The sequence below is a fragment of the Papaver somniferum genome, chromosome 3 (genome assembly GCF_003573695.1).
Source record: "Papaver somniferum cultivar HN1 chromosome 3, ASM357369v1, whole genome shotgun sequence".
Taxonomy (NCBI): domain Eukaryota; kingdom Viridiplantae; phylum Streptophyta; class Magnoliopsida; order Ranunculales; family Papaveraceae; genus Papaver; species Papaver somniferum.
In genome coordinates, this window is record NC_039360.1 from 38,273,452 (window position 1) to 38,295,608 (window position 22,157).

At 36.1% G+C, this 22,157-nt stretch overlaps 2 protein-coding genes across 3 annotated transcripts; both read right to left on the bottom strand.

The window, feature by feature from the left end:
* Positions 1-1,018: 1,018 nt before the first annotated feature.
* Positions 1,019-5,138, bottom strand: LOC113355910 (protein PHOX1-like). 2 transcript variants are annotated; one of them, XM_026598895.1, is made up of 4 exons: positions 4,915-5,138; positions 4,345-4,501; positions 1,636-3,861; positions 1,019-1,511 (listed from the first exon to the last, which is right to left on the bottom strand). In XM_026598895.1, the coding sequence occupies exons 3-4, from the start codon at positions 3,590-3,592 to the stop codon at positions 1,363-1,365; spliced, it is 2,106 nt and encodes a 701-aa protein (XP_026454680.1). In that variant the 5' UTR covers positions 3,593-3,861; positions 4,345-4,501; positions 4,915-5,138; the 3' UTR covers positions 1,019-1,362. The 2 variants fall into 2 exon arrangements, with proteins under 2 accessions (XP_026454680.1, XP_026454681.1); XM_026598896.1 differs by lacking the exon at positions 4,345-4,501.
* Positions 5,139-21,350: 16,212 nt separating this feature from the next.
* LOC113359316 (ribonuclease H-like) lies at positions 21,351-21,926 on the bottom strand. The gene has a single exon (XM_026602972.1). The coding sequence runs from the start codon at positions 21,924-21,926 to the stop codon at positions 21,351-21,353; it is 576 nt and encodes a 191-aa protein (XP_026458757.1).
* Positions 21,927-22,157: the final 231 nt, after the last annotated feature.

Sequence of the window (22,157 nt, forward strand, 5' to 3'; positions counted from 1 at the left end):
AAAACGTCCGTGATATATGAGACCAAGTCATTGGCTCACATATTCGTACCAGACTAGTCAGGTGATTTCAATCCAATCCAAAAAAAAAAAAAAAAAGCCCTCCAAGTGATGGATGATTAGAACCCCACTGTATTGCCAAGTGGTTCCTATTAATTATTTTTTCAAACAGTACACTTGCATTTGTGTGGGTCTCATTCCTGCAGGATCCAATACACCCTAAAGGCTAAGCACTGCCAAAATAGTCTGAATTCTTGATTTGTCTAAAAAGGTTTTGGCAAAACCTTAGGGCACGGCACTACATTTGAGCTGCAATTCTTTGTTAAGTGACAAACCACAACAAATATATCATATTTTCACCATATCCTGACTGGCAGGCACTTCAGACAGTTCATTGAAAAGGTCACCCAGCCAGACACACAAATGCGACTGAGCTAAGCTTGGTGCCACTGCCATAACATGAACTGCAACTACATCCTGGATACATGGTGTGCTTGGATCCCGTCATGTTTTGTCGCTTATGCCTTGTTGAAGAACTTTGGAGCAAACACGGCTTTTTATCGGGGGCAACATGGTAAAAAAGGCTAATCGTTTTCCACTACTGTCTGGGTACACAAATTCTTGATGGTTCCAAAAATCTGGCAAGCTTTCTTTTACTTTGATTTTTGGTTCTCTTCAATTGAATCACCAATTAAAATAAAAACATTGAGTACAAGACCAGCTCTTGCTAGGCAGAAACATGCATTCTTTGCTTAAAAGATATCCATCCAGAAAAGATTAGAAAGAAAAGGAGGTAGGCAGGAGAGCCGTGATAATGTTAATGACACCCCCACTTTCCTGGTAGGATCGACATGTTAATAGGCAAGTACTTTGAGACCAATACAGGTCCCTTCCAGTGTCGGGCACATAGGAATAAACATTATACAAGAGAAAAGAACCATAAAGCTGTAAAAGCACAATCATTCAGGAAAATCCAGGATTGAAAAATGGATTCCAAGAGGTAATTAGAACAAAACTGAAATAGAAAAAGAAAAAAAATGTAACATAACCATGAATATCTTAAATGGTGATAACTGTCAACAAAATACAGACTTCAATTCCAAAAACTAAAACCTGTCTAAAATATGCTAGACGACCAAGGGCATGTTCTGGAGTCCCTTGGTGGCACCAGCTCCAAACAAACAAACAAAAAAGAGTAATGTAAAGTATTATAACCATCAATTTGTTTTTCCAAAAGACGCAAACTGACACATGAATTTTTTGAGATTTTACCTAGACTGAGAAAAGAATGATTTATCTTTCTATAATGATGAACTTTTTATCCTAACTCAAACACGCCAAAGGAAAAGTATGAATAAATAAAACTCACAAATTCTCTAGAATATCATGCAATTTTGGTGCCCGACGTCGAAATAATGGTTCAAGTCGGAAAGATGGAACCCCAAGCTGCCATCTTTTAGCATCATACATCTCGTTCCATGCCTGTACTATCTCATCAATTTTGAACTCCAGACCTGTATATTATAAGATTTAGTGTGTTAAAGTATTAGCTGCAAACCCTCCGGTAAATATGCTGATAGAAAAAATTAAAGAACAACTCATATCTACAGATGCAAACTTGTGTTAAGTATTGCTTACCATCAATAGCAGTTTCACTTGCACAGTGGTTCTTCAGTATGACGCTAATATCAGTTGTAGAAGCTCCAGCAAGTTGAAATTTCTCAACAGCAACCTCTAGACATTCTTCCCAGAGTGGAATTCCTAGTTTGAATTCCACCACAGATCGCTCATACAGAATCGTACCCCATAAGACATTAATCTGGCACTTCATATTTGTTGACCTTTCTGCAGTTTCTTCGGTTGATACATCTGTAAATAGCCCATCCAGACCCATTTCCTTCAAGTGCAATTTAAACTTATTTTGTTTGGCTTGTTTCTTGCTCAGACGCTGCTGCTCCTCTATGTCTTCCCACATTTGCAACCCATTTTCCATATTATCTTCGGCACTGTTGAAAAGTTGGAGAACTTCTGTAGATGGCCATGTTTCCAAATCTACCCCACTTCCATTAGCATAACACCATACAAGTTTTGCTTGCTCAAATTGTTGCTGCCCAAGTGCTAGATGTGCTTCATAGAAATCTGCTTTGATCCGTAAAGCTTCTTCATATCTCTTCCCAGCCTTTACATATTCTTTCTGTGCCCACTCATATGTGCTTTTAGCTGTCATAAGTACGGATTCTTTTGAAGATTCTTCGACGAAGGAAACCCTCTTTCTTGCCTTAGACATATGAACATTACCCCAATTAAACATGGCCAAGGCTGCCATTTCTTGGAACTGCTTTTCCGCCAACTCAAAAAGATCTTGAGCTTCTTCACTAGTAACAGTATCCTCTATTGCTTCAGAGTAAAGCTTCATTCCAAGTTCATGGAGGTTAAGATAAGCATCAGAATCTAATCCAACATGATTCTTGAACATCCCAGCAAATTGGATGATCCAATCTTGAATATATGACCCTTTTTCTCCTTTTCCATTTTTCCGAGTGTTGCCATTCTCTGAGCCATTACGGTTTGCTGTAAGCACCGGCACCTCAGAACAGGTCTTCACTCCCAAAAACAGCGGTTCCTGGTCGGAATTAACTTCAACAATATATAACCTGATTGAACCATGTTGCTCAGCTGATACTTCAGCCCATCTAAGCTCCTCTGTGGAAGTGATAGTTATCAAGTCTCCCTCTTGATCCCTGTATTTGATGAGAAAAGCTTTCGAGCCTGGAAATCGATCCTGAATTATCTCCCTTACACGTTGAACACTGCAATTAGTAGGGATTTGAGCCCATCTTATATCTTCCCCGAAAACCAATTTCACAGTCTTTAGGGTATCTACTTCCTTAACAGGACTCACATCAACCTCCACAACCACCTTATCCTCTGCCTTCTTATCCTCAAGATCTGCCTTCAAATCCTCAATATCGACCTTCTTCTCTTCAGTAGCTTTATTGCTCTTTTTCTTTCTTAGTTTCTGCTTCATTACTTTGCAAGTAGGAGAAGCAACAGGAGGATCTAAGTTTGGAACCGAAATTACCCCTTTATCATCAACTGTGAGACCTTTTTTCTCGAGTGTCTGCCTTACCCTTTGTGCAATCTCAACTGCAGTGAGATTATTTGGTTCCACATTCAAAACCAAGTTGACATCTCTTAAGGCCAAATCCAACCTATTTAGAGCCTCGTAACATCTTGCTCTCTTCAAGAGAGCTTTGCTGTACTTGGGAGTGGATTCTAAAGCCAGATTGCATTCATTGATTGCTCTAGGGTACTCACCTATACCCATTTGCATATAACAAGCTGCCATGTTGCTCCGAAGATAGGCAATGTCTATGTGGTTTCTAGGAAGCAACTTAAGGGCCTTTTCATATTTTAACATAGCTCCTTCATGATCCCTCTTCTGAAACAACCTGTTTCCTTCATCCTTCAATTCCTGCGACATCGTAACAAAGACAGCTTCATCCTCATCAAATGCTTTAGGGGTCGGCTCTCCTGATCTGCTGTGTTTCAAACTTGCATCACTCTTCTTCTTCTTGCCACTTGGTTTTCCCATATCCAATCCAAAATCAAAACAATGATATTGCCAACGAAATGCAAAGATAGGCCAGATCTTTTTTTTTTCTCTGTCTGTCTACTGTTTTCACAATTCTAAGTATATATTCACACACAAATGGTAGGATAATTGATGCCACAAACAAAAATTCTTCACAAAATTGACCGAATATTGTTCCAAAATCAGCAACCTCAAAACTCGGCCCAAGTCAGCTCCGTATCAGTCAGGTTCGTCTCCACCGTTCAACGTGTATCATCAGTTACACTAACCTGAAAAAAGTTTCGAAAACTAAGAAGTCAGTGAGAAAACCTGAGAAGGCAGCAGATTAGGTTCAAGGAAACATGGTGAAGAAAGATAAGGGGAACACTAGAACATGGCTCCTGATAGAGTTAAGCCGAAGTTGAGGGAGTAAAATTTGTGACTTTCAACCTGACGTATTATGCATTGCGGAGCCAGAGCTGCACAAAGACATACTGTTTGAGGTTGAAGTTGTGGGGGGATAAAATATGAAGCTATTCACTCTATAAATGATACGAAGGGCAAGAAATCAGTGGATATCGTGGCGCAGAGAGCTAGAAATTCAAGTAATGGTAAGTAGTAGTAGTGGTGGTGTTTTGGTGATTCAATGGCAAACCGAGCTTTCTACATACAGTGGAGGGTTTAGGTGCTAAGTACTACTTCAGAGTGTGTCGTTTGTTTCTCTAATCAATGAATTTTTGTTAGACCCAACAAAAGAAAAACATTACACTAACCTGATCCAATTGACGAACAACTCGGCCGAGTCAATCTACAGTATCTGTTCACTCGGCCTTCAATAATCTACAGTATCTGTTTGGAATCCATACTGTGTAACGTATATATAATCCGGCCGAGCAAACTCAGCCGTTTCTTTCCCTTAAAACAACACCCCTGCAACAATACATCCCATAAAACAATCAAACCCTAAACCCCATTTTTAAAATCCTCTTAATATTCCAAATAAAGCATGTTCCCAAGAGAATGAACTACCTAATTATTATTTATTCATAAGTACTTGATAAAAAAAAAAAGTCTACAGAACAAAACCAAAAGTATGAACATGGACATAAAATTAACAATTATTTTACATACCAAAAATAACTAAGAAAATATCAAAGTATTACCATTATTTACATATATCAATCACATAATCTTTCTTTTCCAGAAACGAAAAAATACAAAATAAAAAAATGAAACTCAGAAACTAGAATCAGAACAGGTAAATGATGAGCAGAATCTAAGGGAAGATGAAAATGAAAAATAAAAAAATTTAAAAAAAAAGAAGAAATATGAGATTATGTTACCTTTTTTTTGTTTCAGAGGGAATCTCTCTGAACCAGCTGGTTCAGCTGATAATCAGATCTTGATGATGATGAAGAAGAAGATATTAAAAAGTTGAACGGTATTCAGACAAAGATTCTCCGGAGAAGAGCGGCTCCAAAATGGACGGAGGAGGACGGCGGGTCTGCGTTTGTGTAAGAAAACTGGTTGTTGTTTTTTCTCAACGTCTCGACCAAAGAAATGAACGGTTACGACATTCGTGGATATAAATAAGATCAAAACTCTATTACGTTTATACCCTTTTTAACTATGGAAACTACAATTATGACAGATTTTGGTTGACTTGTTTGATATCTCAAGGTTGTCAAAAATTTGACCATTCTTGACCTCGGGTTTGACCCTCTATGGCTAGATAAGTCGAGAGCCAAGTCCTATGCTCTTCTAATCTAGCATCTAAATTGGCAGTTTGGACAGTTTTCTAAATCTTACGTTAGTGTTGATTTAGCATCTAAATGTGCTAAATGGAACAACGAAAAGTAAACATGTTGAATGGAACGACGAAAAGTAGATAGCGCAATCACCTCAGCCGTCGGATAAAAAAATATAACAATTTGTACTGAACCATTCAGCGAAAGTTGATTTTCTCTGCGCTGAACCATTCAACGAAACTATCTCGCTACTAGTTGGAATGCGAGATATATCTGGAAAGAAAAGCAGTATTAAAGAATATGCAACGTTTTTGTGTAATCTGCAACGTTTTTTTTTACTAATCTAGCAGCTAAATCTTTCCCACGTGATTTAATCTTATGATGGCTCGACCTAGGGATGGGATGTGTTGGATGATCGGGTTAAAAGGCTCGGCCTAGTTAGGCTTGAGCTAAAAATTCTTTTCCCAGGTTGCTTATCGAATCCGTTAAATTTTTGGAAGTGTTATTCAAGTCTGGACAATTCTGTATTTCAGGTTTCATGAGTTGACTCAAGTATGAATGCACGTACTAATTAAAAGTTGTATTAATTTATTGTGAAAATCACAAATCTTAGTAACAGTTAGAGCATCTCTAATGCTAGGGATCGAGGTCATAACAAAATATGCCACACAAGATTTAAGATTTTTTCCATCAAAATTTCATCTTCAATATAAAGGTAAAGGTCCATGGGAAATGTGACATGGTTATATGGGATGGAAGAGAAAGTCTAAATAAGAACTTCTCCATACTATCTCGCACTTACATTTTCAAATTCACAATACCCATTGGATTTTCTAAAAATAATTAGTGGACAAAGTGTGAGATCGTGTGAATATAGGAGAGTGAGGGGATCTACCTCTAGGTTAAACTACTCATGTTATGTAAAAAATTAAATTTTATTAAATATTAAATTTCATTAGCAAGCACATCGATGTAGCAGGCAAGCGAGTAAAAATCTGTCTGAAAACCAAAACAAAAGGAAAACCACCGCCTGAAAACCACCATACCATTACCTCGATAGGGTTAGGGTAGTATCGAGGTGTTAGGGTCCTTGCTTTTTAACTATTTTCTATGTCGATTCTTTTTTTGTGAGCACGAAGGTTCTAAGTCCTTTTATAGCTTTTAATTTCTGTTAGTTTTCATGGTGTATAGTTTTCATCTTATTTTTTAGCTTATTTTTCTTGGTATCGCACGAGAATTGCTTGTCATCTGGATGATGCAGGATCCAGTCTTAATTTAGCTTTTGTTGGAGCCGCAAGTGCCTCTCCTGTTTGATATTATATCTGAATGACCTCTACAAGTAAACACATTGTGTTATGCCCTTTTAATGATTTCCATGGGTATTTTGATGGGGAACATGGAGTAAGGGGTTTACACATTTGATCCCTCATTTGAAGGGACTACATCTCTGCAACAAGGAAAGGAAGAATGCATTGCAACAAACCATAAGGTGTGACTTGGATGTTTTTGCTGGGTTATATGATACTTTGAAGACCTTGAAGCAGTAGTTGTGTTTTGACGACATCAGTATTCAAGCTGGGAACAGCGCATGCAAATACAAGGGGAACATTAAGGCATGGCCTGTAATATGTGAAGTTTATGGAGATATGAAGTCGTCATAGAAGCACCTCGGCCCTACTCACAGGAAGGTTTAATTCAGTTGTAAGAAGACGACTTTGAACTTAATGTGGAGACATTGTATGCGGTCTTCAGATCTTCAATCTACACCGTGAAAATTATTTCAAAGGGATCAGACTAGCATTTTCACACACCCTAAAGGCAATAGTTCAAAAAATAACAGCCGCATCTAAGTATGTTAACAATAAGTTAAATTGTTGCTGCTCCCTCGTTGTATGCTGAAGGTATTTCGATATAAAGGTAGGTCAGAATGCAAGTCTGGGAATCGTAAAACAATTCACCAAGAGCAAATTTTTAAAGCTCTGGCAACTTGGGGAAAATCTAGTGGGATACATAAGCTTGTAAGGGAGGTTTTAAAGGTACATAGGACATGGCATCTGGGAATGATAATGACACAGAGGAAGCCGACTGATTAAATACCAATGTTAAAACTTATTTGCGCAAAGTAGCAGATGGGCATTTCACAGCTACGGTTAAAGCCATTAGTTCATCAGGGGTAGCGCAAAACAATGCTAATAACTAGAAAGCACTTGAGGAAAAATATCGAGCGATGCCCCCTCCGCGGAAACTAATTATCCAATTACATGAGGCACCTTTAGTATCAGAAGAGGGCACCATTATAAGTTGATTAAATTGTTCCCTATGGGAACTTCATGTGTAAAGGATGGTCTTCGGGAACAACATCTCCTGGATGCCTTTTGTGGAGAAGGTTCAATTGTTGTTGTTGATTTAGTCGTGGCGATAACAATGGTTGTTAACTTGTGGCTCGGTGGGAATACCCACTTAAACTTCCAGAGTTCATTGCATCAGCACCTTTAACACCTCTCATTAATTCGGGCAAGAAAATCTGTCTCATTTCTGGCTGGACGATTTAACATCGTCTTGTATCAAAAGTAGTTAAGAAAGCGGTGGGCAAGGACATGGCAGCATATCTACAGGACTTTCGGTTTGGGGTAGGTGTCTCTGGAGGTGCGGAGGAAAGCCTTCATGTTGTGGACAAGTTTTTCAGTGAACACCATAAAGATGATAGTCTCACCATGTTAACTTTAGACTTTACAAATAGTTTCAACCTAGTCGACCATACAACTATGCTTCTCGAGGTGCACAAGTTATGCCCATCTATGTGTCCATGGGTAGAACAACTAAATTGTCAACCTGCAAGACCGTATATAGTATACTACCACATTTATTCATCTACAGGAAGCAACAAGGTGACTCTTTAGGGCCATTTTTTATTCGTGTTCTATCAGCTTGTAACAAAGACAAATGAACAATGTACATTATCCTTACAGGAATAGTATCTTGACGATGATACTGTTATTAGTGACACTGCAGAAGTGGCGAAGTATTTATGGTCGTCCAGGTGGAAGGGACACACTGGATTTTATATTGAATATTAAGAAAACATAAATTTTTGTCCCTCTTGTTATGATTGACAAAAGTTAAGTGATTCGATGTTTCGTGCTGAAATCTCAAGACTAGAGAATGAGGTTAAATTATTATGAGGTGCTAGCAGTCTATATGATGGGCTTGTAAAGGAACTTGTCATTAGGAGAGAAGAAAATACAGTGGAACTAATGCAGGTTCTGTCAAACCTCTGTGATCCTCATAATGAATTGTTACCCCTACGTGCATGCATGGATATTTCCAAGCTGTTGTTTGGACTTCATATTTTCTAGCCAGAATGCATGGTGGAGGCAATAAAGATTTTTGATAGAGGCTTGAGAGGGGTGATAGTGGACGTTGTGTTTGTGGGGGTTCATTATTTGGATTGCTACAGTGGAGGTTATCCACCCTATCTATTAGATACCGAGGACATGGATTATATACTTCCGGTGAGGCATCCCATTATACTTTTATAATATCATGTGTCCAATCCTAGGGGTTACAAGATCATATATTAAGGAACGGTAGGGTAGGAGGGATGAAATAAAAGTTTCACAAGGCTTTGAAGACGTTACAAGTAACTCTCGCTGATTTTGACTTTAAAATTCTTACATTTATATAAAGACACCTCCCCATATTAAATCCCAAAGGACTTTGGATAGCACCCTTTTTGGTAAAGTAGTTAAAGGTATGGACATAGTTTACGAGTTCTCGGGACAGACAAAAAGCAGTTTTTGGTTGCCTTTAGGAGACGCATGCTCATGATTTCCTCCTCGATATTCCGATTGACGACATTGGGCATAAGATTTCACCCTTGGGGTACTGTGTTATTATTGAATACAAGTTGAGATCCCTTACCCATAGGATACACGTTGTCCTGCTTGTATCACATGGTGTATGGACGCCAATGAAGAACATCCAGTTAATTGCAAGGTAGACCCCGGGTTTAAACATAGTGAAAAAGCGGGGGTCTAACAACCACATCCAATATTTCGTTTAAGCAATATGTATGGACTAACTCCAATATAATTCCAAGAGAATCAAATATATAGTCATACTCAATCAAGGAAAATATATCCAAGAGTTATTCTCTGTTTCTCAATGTAATCAGCAAATCAAATAGATAGAAATCCGCGAGCCTGATTATTATGAGAAACGACTTGAACGATACCAAAGACCAATGTTCAAGTGTCAATCAATTTCAATCGACAACCAAAGGTTGGATTTACCAATTGATTGAACTGCGCATAACCTGTGATATTTCAATTATACAGAAAATATAATGCGGAAAAGAAATAACACAAATACCAGAAGTTTTGTTAACGAGGAAACCACAAATGCAGAAAAACCCCGGGACCTAGTCCAGATTTGAAAACCACACTGTCTTAAGCCGCTGATGACTCTAGCCTACGACAAGTTAACTTCGAACTGGAATGTAGTTGATCCCTAACCAATTTCACACTGATTAAGGTACAGTCGCGTTCCTTACGCCTTTGAATCCCAACAGAACTCTATGCACTTGATTCCCTTAGATGATCTCACCCACAACTAAGAGTTGCTACGACCCAAAGTCGAAGACTTGATAAAAAATATATCTCACACAGAAAAGTCTATTGAATTAGATAAATCTGTCTCCCACATAAATACCTACGAAGTTTTTATTCAGTCTTTTGATAAATCAAGGTGAATAGGAACCAATTGATACATCGGTCTTATATTCCCGAAGAACAGCCTAGTAATATCAAACACCTCACATTAACTTAACTATATGGTAGTAGAACAAGCTATTGTGGAATCACAAAGAATGAGACGAAGAGCTTTATGATTATTTTTTATATCTTACCTATCGGAGATAAATTTCGAGAAAATCTTAGAGAAGATAGTACTCCATACGATAGAACAAAGTAATATCAGAACACACAACTACAGAGAAAATAGTTGGGTCTGGCTTCAGAATCCCAATGAAGTCTTTAAGTCGTTAACCTATAAAGGTTTTAGGAAAAACCTAGGTTAAAGGAGAATCGACTCTAGTCGCAACTAATATCACATAAGAGGTGTGGGGATTAGGTTTTCCAATTGCTAGAGTTCTCCTTTATATAGTCTTCAAATCAGGGTTTGATAACTTTGGAACAAAGCAATCAATATTCATTGTAAGATGAAACCTGATTTAAGATTCAAGCTAATATCTTTCCACTGTTAGATGGTCTTATTTTGTTACACACAAATGAAATATACTTTCATTTAGATACGGGTAACCGTACCTAAACATGTATATTGAGTTGGCTCAATAACAGTTAACCGAAGTTAGCCATATGAAAACTTTTCTCTTAACCATGTTCATCTTAACACTTCTATATTAATTCATAATCAAATGAATCTAATTGTGTTACTTATATAGTTGTTCAATTGTTTATATTCTCATAGAAGTATACAAGACATAATTGAAGCAAAATCGGATTGATTCAAACGAATCAGCTCATGAACATTTTAGCCACGGTTTGCAAAGATTGCATTCCTTAATTTATAAATGTATTTGTTCATGAGTATGAAATTATACTTAACCGATTTAAGAACTTGAACCACTTAAGTTTGCGAACGGGTACGCGAACTTAAGTTTTGGACATTGGCCACAAGCCGACAGTTTGCAAACGGGTACGCAAACTTTAATCCGGACCGAAATCAGTTGAAACCGTTTGCGAATGGGTACGCAAACTTGGTTCCCTTACTTCAACAGTTAAATCAGTTTTTGAATGGGTATGCAAACTTAAGTACCCTGACTTAAACAGTTGAATAAGTTTGCGAACGAGTATGCAAACTTCCGATCCTGAATTCCAACAAAACAGTTCGTACACTTAGTATACAAACCGTAATGCATCCAGACATGGGTTTTAGCTTAACTCCCATTTCAATCATTGAAACATTCTTAGAAGACGAAAACAGCTGTCTCACACAAACTATTATCTTATAAGCAATTTTCAAGTGATCCAATGATCAATACGAAACATTCTGAGCTTACATCAAATCACTGTCTCACACAAATCATGTAAGATGTTGCCAGGTGATTTTCATATGATCATCTTTTAACTTTCGTCAAGAATAATGATGAACGTATTTAAAGCAAAAAGCTTTCCAACGCATATTTCGAGAAAAATACAAGCGAGTAAACTCAGCTTGAAATATCGATCGTGTATAATGTAAAGTCTATATAGCTATACGACTTTTATCTTAATAGGAGATATAATAGAATAGACTTCTGAGTGATAGATGAGTTCAAGTCTCCACATACCTTTTGTTGATGAAGTTCCACAAGCTCCCCTTAATAGTTCTTCGTCTTCAATCAATGAACGTCGTGAAGTCTAAAGATCAACTACACATTCTATCCTAATCTGAGACATAACTATAAGTAGACTAGAAATCAAGACTTATAGTTTTGGCAATTAAACTTGACAAACAAGCTTGAGATAGCAACGCTTGCGAGTTCGACCGAGCTCTGCTCTAACAATCTCCCCTTTTGTCAATTTTAGTGAAAAAATATCAACACATATGGATTACAAAATAAATAAACTTTGTAGCTTCTCATCCAAATGCTTGATTTACTTAGTTCTTCAACATTCCTTGAATTCTTAGTCACTCCAAGTACTCCAGTGGTTCTGAACGTGTTCAACTCAGTATCATAGTTGTTGAAGATCCGTAGCCATAACAGTAAGAAAATAGATGTTCTCAATTATTGTTATACAGTGTCATAGTATTATTACACAACATAAAAGTTCAATTTTATCACAAGTTTGACAATAATACTATGGTGATATGTATCACTCCCCCTTAGTCAATACTTCATCTCACAATGAAAACCACTCTCCCTTACATAATGATCTGTAAACTATATGTATATGTAGTGTGAACTACAAAATAATTCTTCCCTTTTTTGTCAATATAAATTGACAAAGGTACCAAAACTAGCGGGATCATAATGAAATTCTCAAAGAGATACTTCATGACTAAAAGAGAACATATCAACATTTTTTCGATGATTTCACATAGTCGAAACTTAGTGTATTCATCAAGGAGTTTATAAAGATACAAGATAACTCCTACAATATTCCACAGCCGTACTCCCCACAAAGATTTGGAAATTAAGCACAAGTTCAATTAAGAACTCTCCCCCATAAAATGTCATTCCCAAAAGAACAACAAGAGTGACATTACTTTTACAAGAAAAGAAGGATTTCTTTGGACATTAACAATCACATGAAACATGAATTTGTATCCAGAAAACTCAATTAAACTAACCACAAGGAACCTTAATGATTAATTTAATCATAAATGCTCAACATAAGAAAACTTACGGAGCCATACAGTACTTTCACATAGAAGTGGATCAGGGAAAGATCAATACTGCGGAATATTCAAATATTCATTCTACTTTTCATCCAAATTCATCCAAATTTACATAATGATACCATAGACTTAATATTTGTCAACAAAAGTTCATTCTATTTTCATCAATATTTGCATAATGACATAATAGACTTAACTTTTGACATATATGAGACAATCATAGTTCACGGACGTAAACACACATATCCCATAACATTATTTGCAATATATGAAACCAATAAAGATTAATGTTGCAGAATCATCTTCCAAATAACTAAGAGTTTAAATAAATAAATCTAAAAACATTGCAAGATGAAAATCGTTGGATATAGCAAATGTGTAATTACAATATATGTTATTCCAAACCCTAGTTATCCTTCTTAAAACATAAGAATAAATTCTCATAAGAAGTTTCCTAGACATCATAGACCTTTCTCATAGCATCTACTGAGAATTCCTTCTCATTATTAAAGAATCCATTGATAATGGGATCATTTAATTACTCCATATCTTCAGAAATATCAGTTAACTCACTAAGTTCTCTTTTCAGTTCACACAAGGTGTTCTTTGTCAGACATATCATTTGTTCATAGTGAGTTATCTTTTCTAAGAGAACATGATTTGAGATTTGAAATCATTTATTTTACTGATGAAATCCTTCACCATATCCCTAAAGTTATTATCATTTTGACAAATAGACAAAAGAAAGTTAGAGGAGGAACCTTTTTCATCATTTGTAGACTTTTCCTTTTTCTTCCTTGAGGATTTAATTCTTCCACAAAGATATACATTGACTGCTTCTACTGCATCCCTTTTTGTGATACCTTTAGTTACAGGATCCATGAAACTGTATCTTTCAAAGAAAAAAAAGTGAAGGGCATTTTGATCACAAATGAATATAAATAGAACACCATATGAGTAATTCCTAAAACTTTGAAAAAGTCTTCACGGTTCACGATCCATTGTCTATTTTTGGTAAGGAAATATTCAATTGAAAATCTTAACTTATATAAACCCAAAAAAAAGGAAAAAAAAAAAAAGGATTAACAACTATACAAGACTTGAACAACCTTGATGCAATCCTCATATTCTCAAGTTAATAGTGAGGATGCATACATCACTATAATTAGATAGTTATTGAGTGAGCAGAATGCTCACATCTTGTGTCACATGGTGACTTATCAAGGTTTGTTGTATAAACAGACTTCTTACCTCGTCCGACTCTGATTCTTATAGACTTCTTTTTGTCTTCAGAAGTTCCTTGCTGATTACCCAAAGCCAGATTCATCCTTTGCATGTCATTCTGAAGTTTGGCAATTCGTTTATTGTTCCACTTGAATTTCCAGCACTTACTTTGAACATGATTGGCATTTCCACAAAACAAACAATTCAAAGATGAATTTTTGTTTTGCAGAATTGACTCCTGTTTATCACAACTTTTAACATCCGTTCTTCCAGAACCGTCCAGAACAAGAGAGTTGGTTTTGCTCACTGTCATGCTTTTAAACCCTAAACTATTTGTGTTCCCAAAAGATTTCTGACCAAATAACATTGCTGAAATCTTGTCAGAGCTTCCAGACAACCTTTGCAGGTCACACTTAAGAGTATTAATCTCCTTTTATTTTAGAGACAGGGTTCTGGTGAGTTCATCATTAAGACAGTCAATCTCAAGATTGTTCAGCTGTAGTGATGATTCAAGTTTCTCCAACCTCCTATTTAGTTGAAGATTTTCTTGGTGAATTTCTTCATTTTTATCCAATAATTCAAAAATCTCAGTGTCGAACTCACATTCTGAATCAGAATTCGAGTTAGTAGAAGTTTCTGCTGTGAAAGATGAAATTTCAATGCAACATCGGAAGTATGCGAATTGACAAACTGATATGATTTTTCTTGTATTGAATCATCTAAAGCATCATAGAGAGAGAGAGAGAGAGAGATGTTCCTCGGATCTTTTGATTCTTCTCACAATATCCTTGATCTTTTGTAAAATCAATAACCTGCCAGGATCAATATGATTTGGGCAATATTTAACAGCTCAAGACAAGATAGGAGAATTACTTGTGTTGGTCACAGCATTGAACGCGGAAGTTCTGACTGTGTTATGATCATGATCAAGAACTCTTAACTTTCCAATAAGTGAGTTTCTGGAAAGTGTTTCAACGTTATTTCCTTCAACGATGTCATGTTTCTTAGAATCATATCTAGCTGGCAATGATCTGAGAATTTTCATCACAATGTCCTTGTCGTGAATAGTCTTACCCAACGTAAAAGATGCATTAACAATTTCAGACGCTTTTTGATTAAACTCATCAAATGAATCTTCATCAGCCATACGAAGGTTTTCCTAGTCAGAATTTAGGTTTTGAAGCCTAACTTCTTTATCAGAGGAATTTCCTTCGAATACCGTTTCTAAGATATCCCAAGCATCTTTAGACTTAGTGCACGTAGTTACATGGTGCTGAAAATCTGGGGTAATGGCATGGAGGATACATTAATCAGTCAGAATTTTGCTTTGCAGCGAGAGTCTCGGCAGGATCATATGCACCAATATCCTTTGGAACAGTTACATCTCCTTCTGTAACAATCAAAGGATTATAGCCATCAACTACACGAACCCATGATTGAAAATCACGTGCTTGGAGAAAGGAACACATAACAATTTTCCACCATAAGTAATTTTAGTCATCGAAGACTGGCGGTACGTTTATAGAGATAGTGTTTCTGTTCATAGAGTCAGATTGCTACAAATACAGACTTATCAGGTCTTAAACGTGTTTGCCTGCTCTGATACAAATTAAAAAAGCGGGGGTCTAACAACCACATCCAATATTTCGTTTAGGAAATCTGTATGGACTAACTCCAATATAATTCCAAGAGAATCAAATATATAGTCATACTCAATCAAGGAAAATTTATCCAAGAATTATTCTCTGTTTCTCAATGTAATCAGCAAATCAAACAGATAGAAACCCGAGAGCCTGATTATTATGAGAAACGACTTGAACGGTAACAAATACCAATGTTCAAGTGTCAAACAATTTCAATCGACAACCAAAGGTTGGATTTACCAATTGATTGAACTACGCACAACCTATGATATTTCAATTATATAGAAAATATAATGCAGAAAAGAAATAACACAGACACCAAAAGTTTTGTTAACGAGGAAACCACAAAGGCAGAAAAACCCCGGGACCTAGTCCATATTTGAACACCACTGTTAGAGCATTGATCGGTCGAACTCGCATGCGTTGCTATCTCAAGCATGATTGTCAAGTTTAGTTGTCAAAGCTATATGTCTTGATTTCTAAACTACTGATAACTAAGTCTCTGACTAGGACAGTTAAGTGTAGTTGAGCTCCAGACTCCATGGCGATCATCTTACGAAGACGAAGAAGTACTCAAGGAACCAATGGAACTTCATCCGACTAAAAGGTATGTGCATACTTGAACTTATCTATCACTCAAAAGTATACCTCTCTATCTCCTATCTTGAGACAAAGTCATATAAGTATGATAGTTTTCATACATACACATTTGCTATTTTGAGCCGAGTTTACTCGCCTATCTTTTTCTCGAAATATGTGTTGGTAATCTTTCGCTTTAACCACTTTTTATCTTAACCTGTGACGAAAGTCATGATGACGCTTCAATTTTAAAAATAGCTTTGATGACGATAGTTGTGAATAACGACTGTTATAACATTATAGAAGAATATTTCAATGATTGAAATGTAGAGTTGAGATTACGTAACCAACTATGGATATAAGCATATATAGTGTGTTCGCACATTGGTGTATAAATCCATGTGCCGGAAACTAAGTGTGTGCATATGTATGCATACGGTATTGGTGAAGGAGACAGGTTCGAAAACTTCCGTTGAGTTTGTAAGTTTGCAAACTGTTAAACCAGTCACCCCCGTACGCGTACCCACGGAAGTTTTTGACCAAAAATTTCTGCCGAGTTTCTAAACTCAATTCCGGTAGCTGTGGTACACGTACCCGTACGCGTACCCAAGTTGGTTATATTTCTAAAATCGGAAGTTCATGAACTTAAACAATAAATCAATAAGGAATGCAATATTTGCAAACCATGGCTATATTGTTCATGAATTGATTCAAGTGAATCAAACCAATTTTGTTTCAATTGTGTCTATTCATAAAGACCTAAGCAATTGAACAACTCTTCAACTAGTTCTATTGCAATCATTTGAACTAGTTGTGAAGAAGATGATACGGTTAATATGAAAGTGCTCATATGGATAACCATTGGTTAACTATTTTTGAACCAACTAAGTGTATACGTTTAGGTACGGTTACTCAAACCTAAATGAAATACATTTCATTTGTGTGTGACAAGCTAAGTTTTGATCTAACGGTTGAAAGATATTAGCTTGGTTAAATCAGGTTTTTCATCTAACGGTGAATATTGAATGCTTTGTTAACAAGGTAACTTAGATTGCAAACCCTGATTTGAAAACTATATGAACGAGACATCTAGCAACTGGAAAAACTAATCCCCACACCCCATATGTGATACTAGTTGGTTTTGCTAGAGTCGGTTCTCCTTTAACCTTAGGTTTCTTCTCGAGACCCTGTAGGTTAACGACTGAAAGACTTCATTGGGATTGTGAAGGCAGACGAAACTACTTCTCTTGTAGTTGAGCGTCTGATCTTGCCATTTTCTATCGTACGAGTTCAATTGAATAATTGACTTGAGATTATATCTCCGATAGGGCAAGATAAAAGGAAATCACAAACATCTTAGTATCATCGTTTGTGATTCCGCAATATCTAGTTTCGCTACCGTACGATTTATATTATTGTGCGGTGATTGATAATTCTAGGTTGTTCTTCGGGAATATAAGTCCGGGTTATCGATTGGTTCCTGTTCACCTTGATCTTATCAAAAGACGGAACAAAACTCTTAGGTTTATCTGTGGGAGACAGATTTATCTATTATCGTAGACTTTTCTGTGTGATACAGATTTGTTTATTAAAGTCTTCGACTTTGGGTCGTAGCAACTCTTGGTTGTGGGTGAGATCAGCTAAGGGAATCAAGTGCGTAGCATCCTGCTGGGATCACAGACGTAAGGAGAACAACTGTAACTTGAATCAGTGTGAGATTTATTAGGGTTCCACTACAGTCCAGACCGAAGTTAGTTTGTAGTAGGCTAGTGTCTGTAGCGGCTTAATACAGTGTGGTTTTCAATCTTTACTAGGTCCCGGGGTTTTTCTGTATTTGCGGTTTCCTCGTTAACAAAATTTCTGGTATCCGTGTTATTTCTATTCCGCATTATATTTTGTTATATAATTGAAATATCATAGGTTGTGCGTTAAGATCAATCAATCAGAATATCCAACCTTTGGTTGTTGATTTAAATTGATTGACACTTGGATATTGTTCTTTGGTACCATCCAAGTTTATCTCTCTAGTATTTGATAAAGACTCACAGATTTCCATTTGCTTGAGTATAGATCAAATCGAGAGATTGAGATATTAACTCTTTGATATACTTTTATCTAGATTGAGTCTGACTGTCTAGTTGATTCTCTAGAAAGTATATTGGAGTTAGTCCATACAGATTGTTAATCGAAATATTGGGTGAGGTATTTAGACCCCCGCTTTTTCAATTGGTATCAGAGCAGGCAAACACGTTTAAAACCTCAAAAGTCCGTGTTTGTAGCGATCTGACTCTATGGACAAAAGTACTATCTCTGATAAACGCGTCACCAGAAATAAAGAATCTGTTTCTAATAGGTCTATCATAGACAAATATCCGTCAATCTCGGTTATAGACGAACCTAGTATTCAAATGAAACAGGCCAGTACTGACATGTGTTATATCATGATGAATCTAACTTTGTTGCTCAAGAGGAAACAACTAGAGAGAGTAAACTAATTCTAAATCTTGTTAGAATTAAACTTGATAGATTCGAACAGTTGAAAAAACATTTCAATGTTCTTCTTGGTGTAGTAAAAGAATGTGGCTCCCGTGAAAAGGCTTCTTATAAGGAAAAACCTGAAGATCGATCAACTTGTATCTTACTTGAGGCAAAACTTAAAAAGGATGCTTTAGAAATTGACATATCTTGAGTAAACTCTTCATTCAAAGATGTTCAAAAAGGTATTTTATACCATCTACTTCTACACAAACTGAAAGAGCTCCAGTTTCAGAAGTAACTTCAGATTCTCTTCCCACTCAAACTGATGCACAGGGGATTCACACATCAGTTGGAAGAGAGAAATCCCCAAATGACAATATTAAGTCTGCAATTTATAATCAATTATGTGATCAGAAAGTGTGCCTCTTTTGTTAATAAAAATGGCATAGAGTGCAAAAGAGAAAACCCAAGTTGAAAAACAAATCGTTGATTCAACTTCAACACACCTTAGATTTAATTCTAACAGGTGTAACTGACATTCGTATGTCTAAACCAATTGGTTTTAATACACGTCATGTGTTTCCTACCAGGAAAGTCAGTTCAATGAGTTCCTCAAATGCACAAAAACATAATAGACCTGTTGAAAAATATCGTCCAAGAAGAACTCATTTTCTCTCTCCTGTCAGAATGGAGATAATGATAACCCTGATGTGAAACATGCATCAAGTGGAGAATGCAGATATGATAAGATGGATGACAACCTTAAATTGATTATTGAAGGATATAAGGAAATCATCAACAGGATGATTGCTCCATCTAGACAACACCCATCAGGTAAGAATCCTTACTATATGTCGTATTATGATGATACTAAGTTTTATGATAATTTTTCACATCATGACGACCTTCCTCCAAAGTATAGAAGGAAGAGATTTAACCAAAAACATTATTCATTTGATGAGCTAAGAGCTCATACTTGTGCTACTTAATCACAAGGTTGAAATCTCTCACACAAAAATCCTGGTTGAGAGATATGCTCAAGTATACTTGTTGGCAATGGTATGTTCTGTTTCTCAAGCTATTTTCTTATCATCTTTAACATGAGTATCTTTGCGAAAATGCTTGCACAGGTATTTGTTTTTACTGTGATCAATTTTTTTTCTTTTTGGTTAAACTTGGTGTTACTCTTGTACTCTAAAATTGCATCTCTTATGAGACATTTTTTTCTGGGAGTCTTTTTGATTTCCTCATGTGCAAAGATTTTTCTGCAAGGTCGTGTGCAAACGACTCTTGTCCTTCGTTTGGATTAAGATTGATCTCGTACGGGCAACCCGTGTGTCTGGCACGAATCAATTAAGGAAACCCTAAAAACGTCTTCCCTGAGAAACCTTTAAGTACTCGACCTATTGAGTTATGTAATTCACGTACGCATACTCTAGGTTCTGGGTTATCAAGAATGTCTTCTTCTTCATATTACTATTGTGATTTTGCAAAGGATTTCTTGAGAAAGGTTTCGGATTTGAATCAAAAGGGAGGAAGAAAATAACTCTGGTAGAAGATGGTGCACCCAATGCCTCATGCTACTATGCATACTCACATCAAGATGTTGAGACTGAGGATATGGTTTCTGCTGAAGTGGTTCATGATTTTCTTAAATATTTTGAGAAAGTAAAGCTGCAACTTGTTGATACTATGAAGGATCTTGATGTGATTAGAACTGAGTTGAAAAGGGTTACTAATGACCTTGGTCTCATAAAGTCACATGTTAAAGGACTTCTCAATGATGATATCTTCTCTGAAGATGCAGTTGATGATATGAATCACAAGCTCAAAGGTCTCGAAACCCGTGAAACCGTCGAACGTGAACTTTGAAGCAGCTTATGATCAATTTTCTGGAAGACATTGTTTTTGTTTTTATTTTTCTAGGATACTTCTTAAGAGAATTTTTATTCTTGTTTTTGTTTAAGAAGGATAACTAGGGTTTGGAATAGCCATTATTGTGAGTACACATAGCTATGTCCAACGTTTTCATCTTGCAATATTTTTATATTTATATTTAAATTATAAAGTGATTTGGAAGATGATGTTTGCAGTATTAATCTTTATGGTTTTATATATTGCAACATGTTATGGGATATGTGTGTTTGCGTCCGTGAACTATTATTGTCCCATACGATGTCAAAAGTTATCTCTTTCATATGTCGATATGCATGTATTGATACAAGATCGATGAATTTTTGACAAACAAAAGTTAATCCTATTATGTCAATTCTTTGTTGGAAGATAGGTTAAAATCTTTTGTTTACAAAGATTATGTCTATTATATGTCGTTATGCAAATAGTGATGAAGATAAAATGAATCTTTGTATATTCCGCAGTATTGATCTTCCATGATCCATATTTTATGTATATACTGTGCGGCTCCATAAGTCTTCTTACGTGAGCATTTCCAACTAAACAAATCATAAATTCGTTTGTGTATTCATATTAAATTAATCATGGGTTCCCTTGTGCTTACTTTGATTGAGAATTTTTGGATACAAAATCATTTCTTTTGTGGTTTTTGGTGTCCAAATTTTTTTTTTTTTCTAAATCATATAATTTTATGACTAAAAAATTTCCAAAACAGAAACTAGCCAAGACATTCCAAGGCTTAGTTTGTTTACACTCAAAACAAAGAAATAAATACAACACATCTTTGAACTTTCAGTAGAATCTAAAGTATGTAGTATTCATATCTTCCATATTTCCTATAAAACTTGGTTTATTCTCATATCTCACTATTTCACCTCTGCTCAAAGTAGCCCCCTTTTTAGCAATCTTATCAGCTGAAAAATTTGCTTCTCTGTAAGCATGTCTGAAAGATACACTTCTCAGCTGTGACATTACTTTTTTCCATCTATTAAGAATCATCCAAGGAATCGCATTACCAGTAAAAGCCTTCAAAACAGCCTGAGAATCTAGACTGAAAACTACATTCAGGAGAGATTTAGACACTGCCCATTCACCTGCCATTACTAAAGCCATCATCTCTGCTACAAAGTTTGTTGCAATACCCAGACCACCAACCATTGCTCCCACACATTCATTGTTATTGTTTCTCCCAATAAATCCAAAACCTGCCACCCCAGGGTTGCCTTTTGCTGCACCATCAAAACAAATTAGTATTTGATCTCTTTCTGGCAGACTGAAATGAATCTCCTTAATTCTTGAAGTTTTGGTTTTTATACCCTTCAGCCCAAAATATAGAATGATATTCAAATCATGATTGCAGTTATACATCATCCCCTGAATTCTACAATTGCATAGTCTGGTAAACCATAGTATTTTCTGTTTAACATTCTCTATACTTGGAGTTTCATTTTCATACAGTTTTCTATTTCTAGTCAACCATATTTCTACCATCAGAGTGTAAGCAGCAATATACCAGATTTCTTTTATCACAATACTTTTAGATTGCACCCATTGAAAAACTTCATCAAAGTTTGAAGGATTTAAGAAATTAAAAATACC

Bases quoted from the DNA above. Each gene is read 5' to 3' on its own strand.
- LOC113355910 (XM_026598896.1), bottom strand. From the start codon at position 3,592: ATGGGAAAACCAAGTGGCAAGAAGAAGAAGAGTGATGCAAGTTTGAAA. The intron at 1,512-1,635 runs GTAAGCAATACT...TATAATATACAG, and splicing joins AAGTGAAACTGCTATTGATG to GTCTGGAGTTCAAAATTGAT.
- LOC113359316 (XM_026602972.1), bottom strand. From the start codon at position 21,926: ATGTATAACTGCAATCATGATTTGAATATCATTCTATATTTTGGGCTG.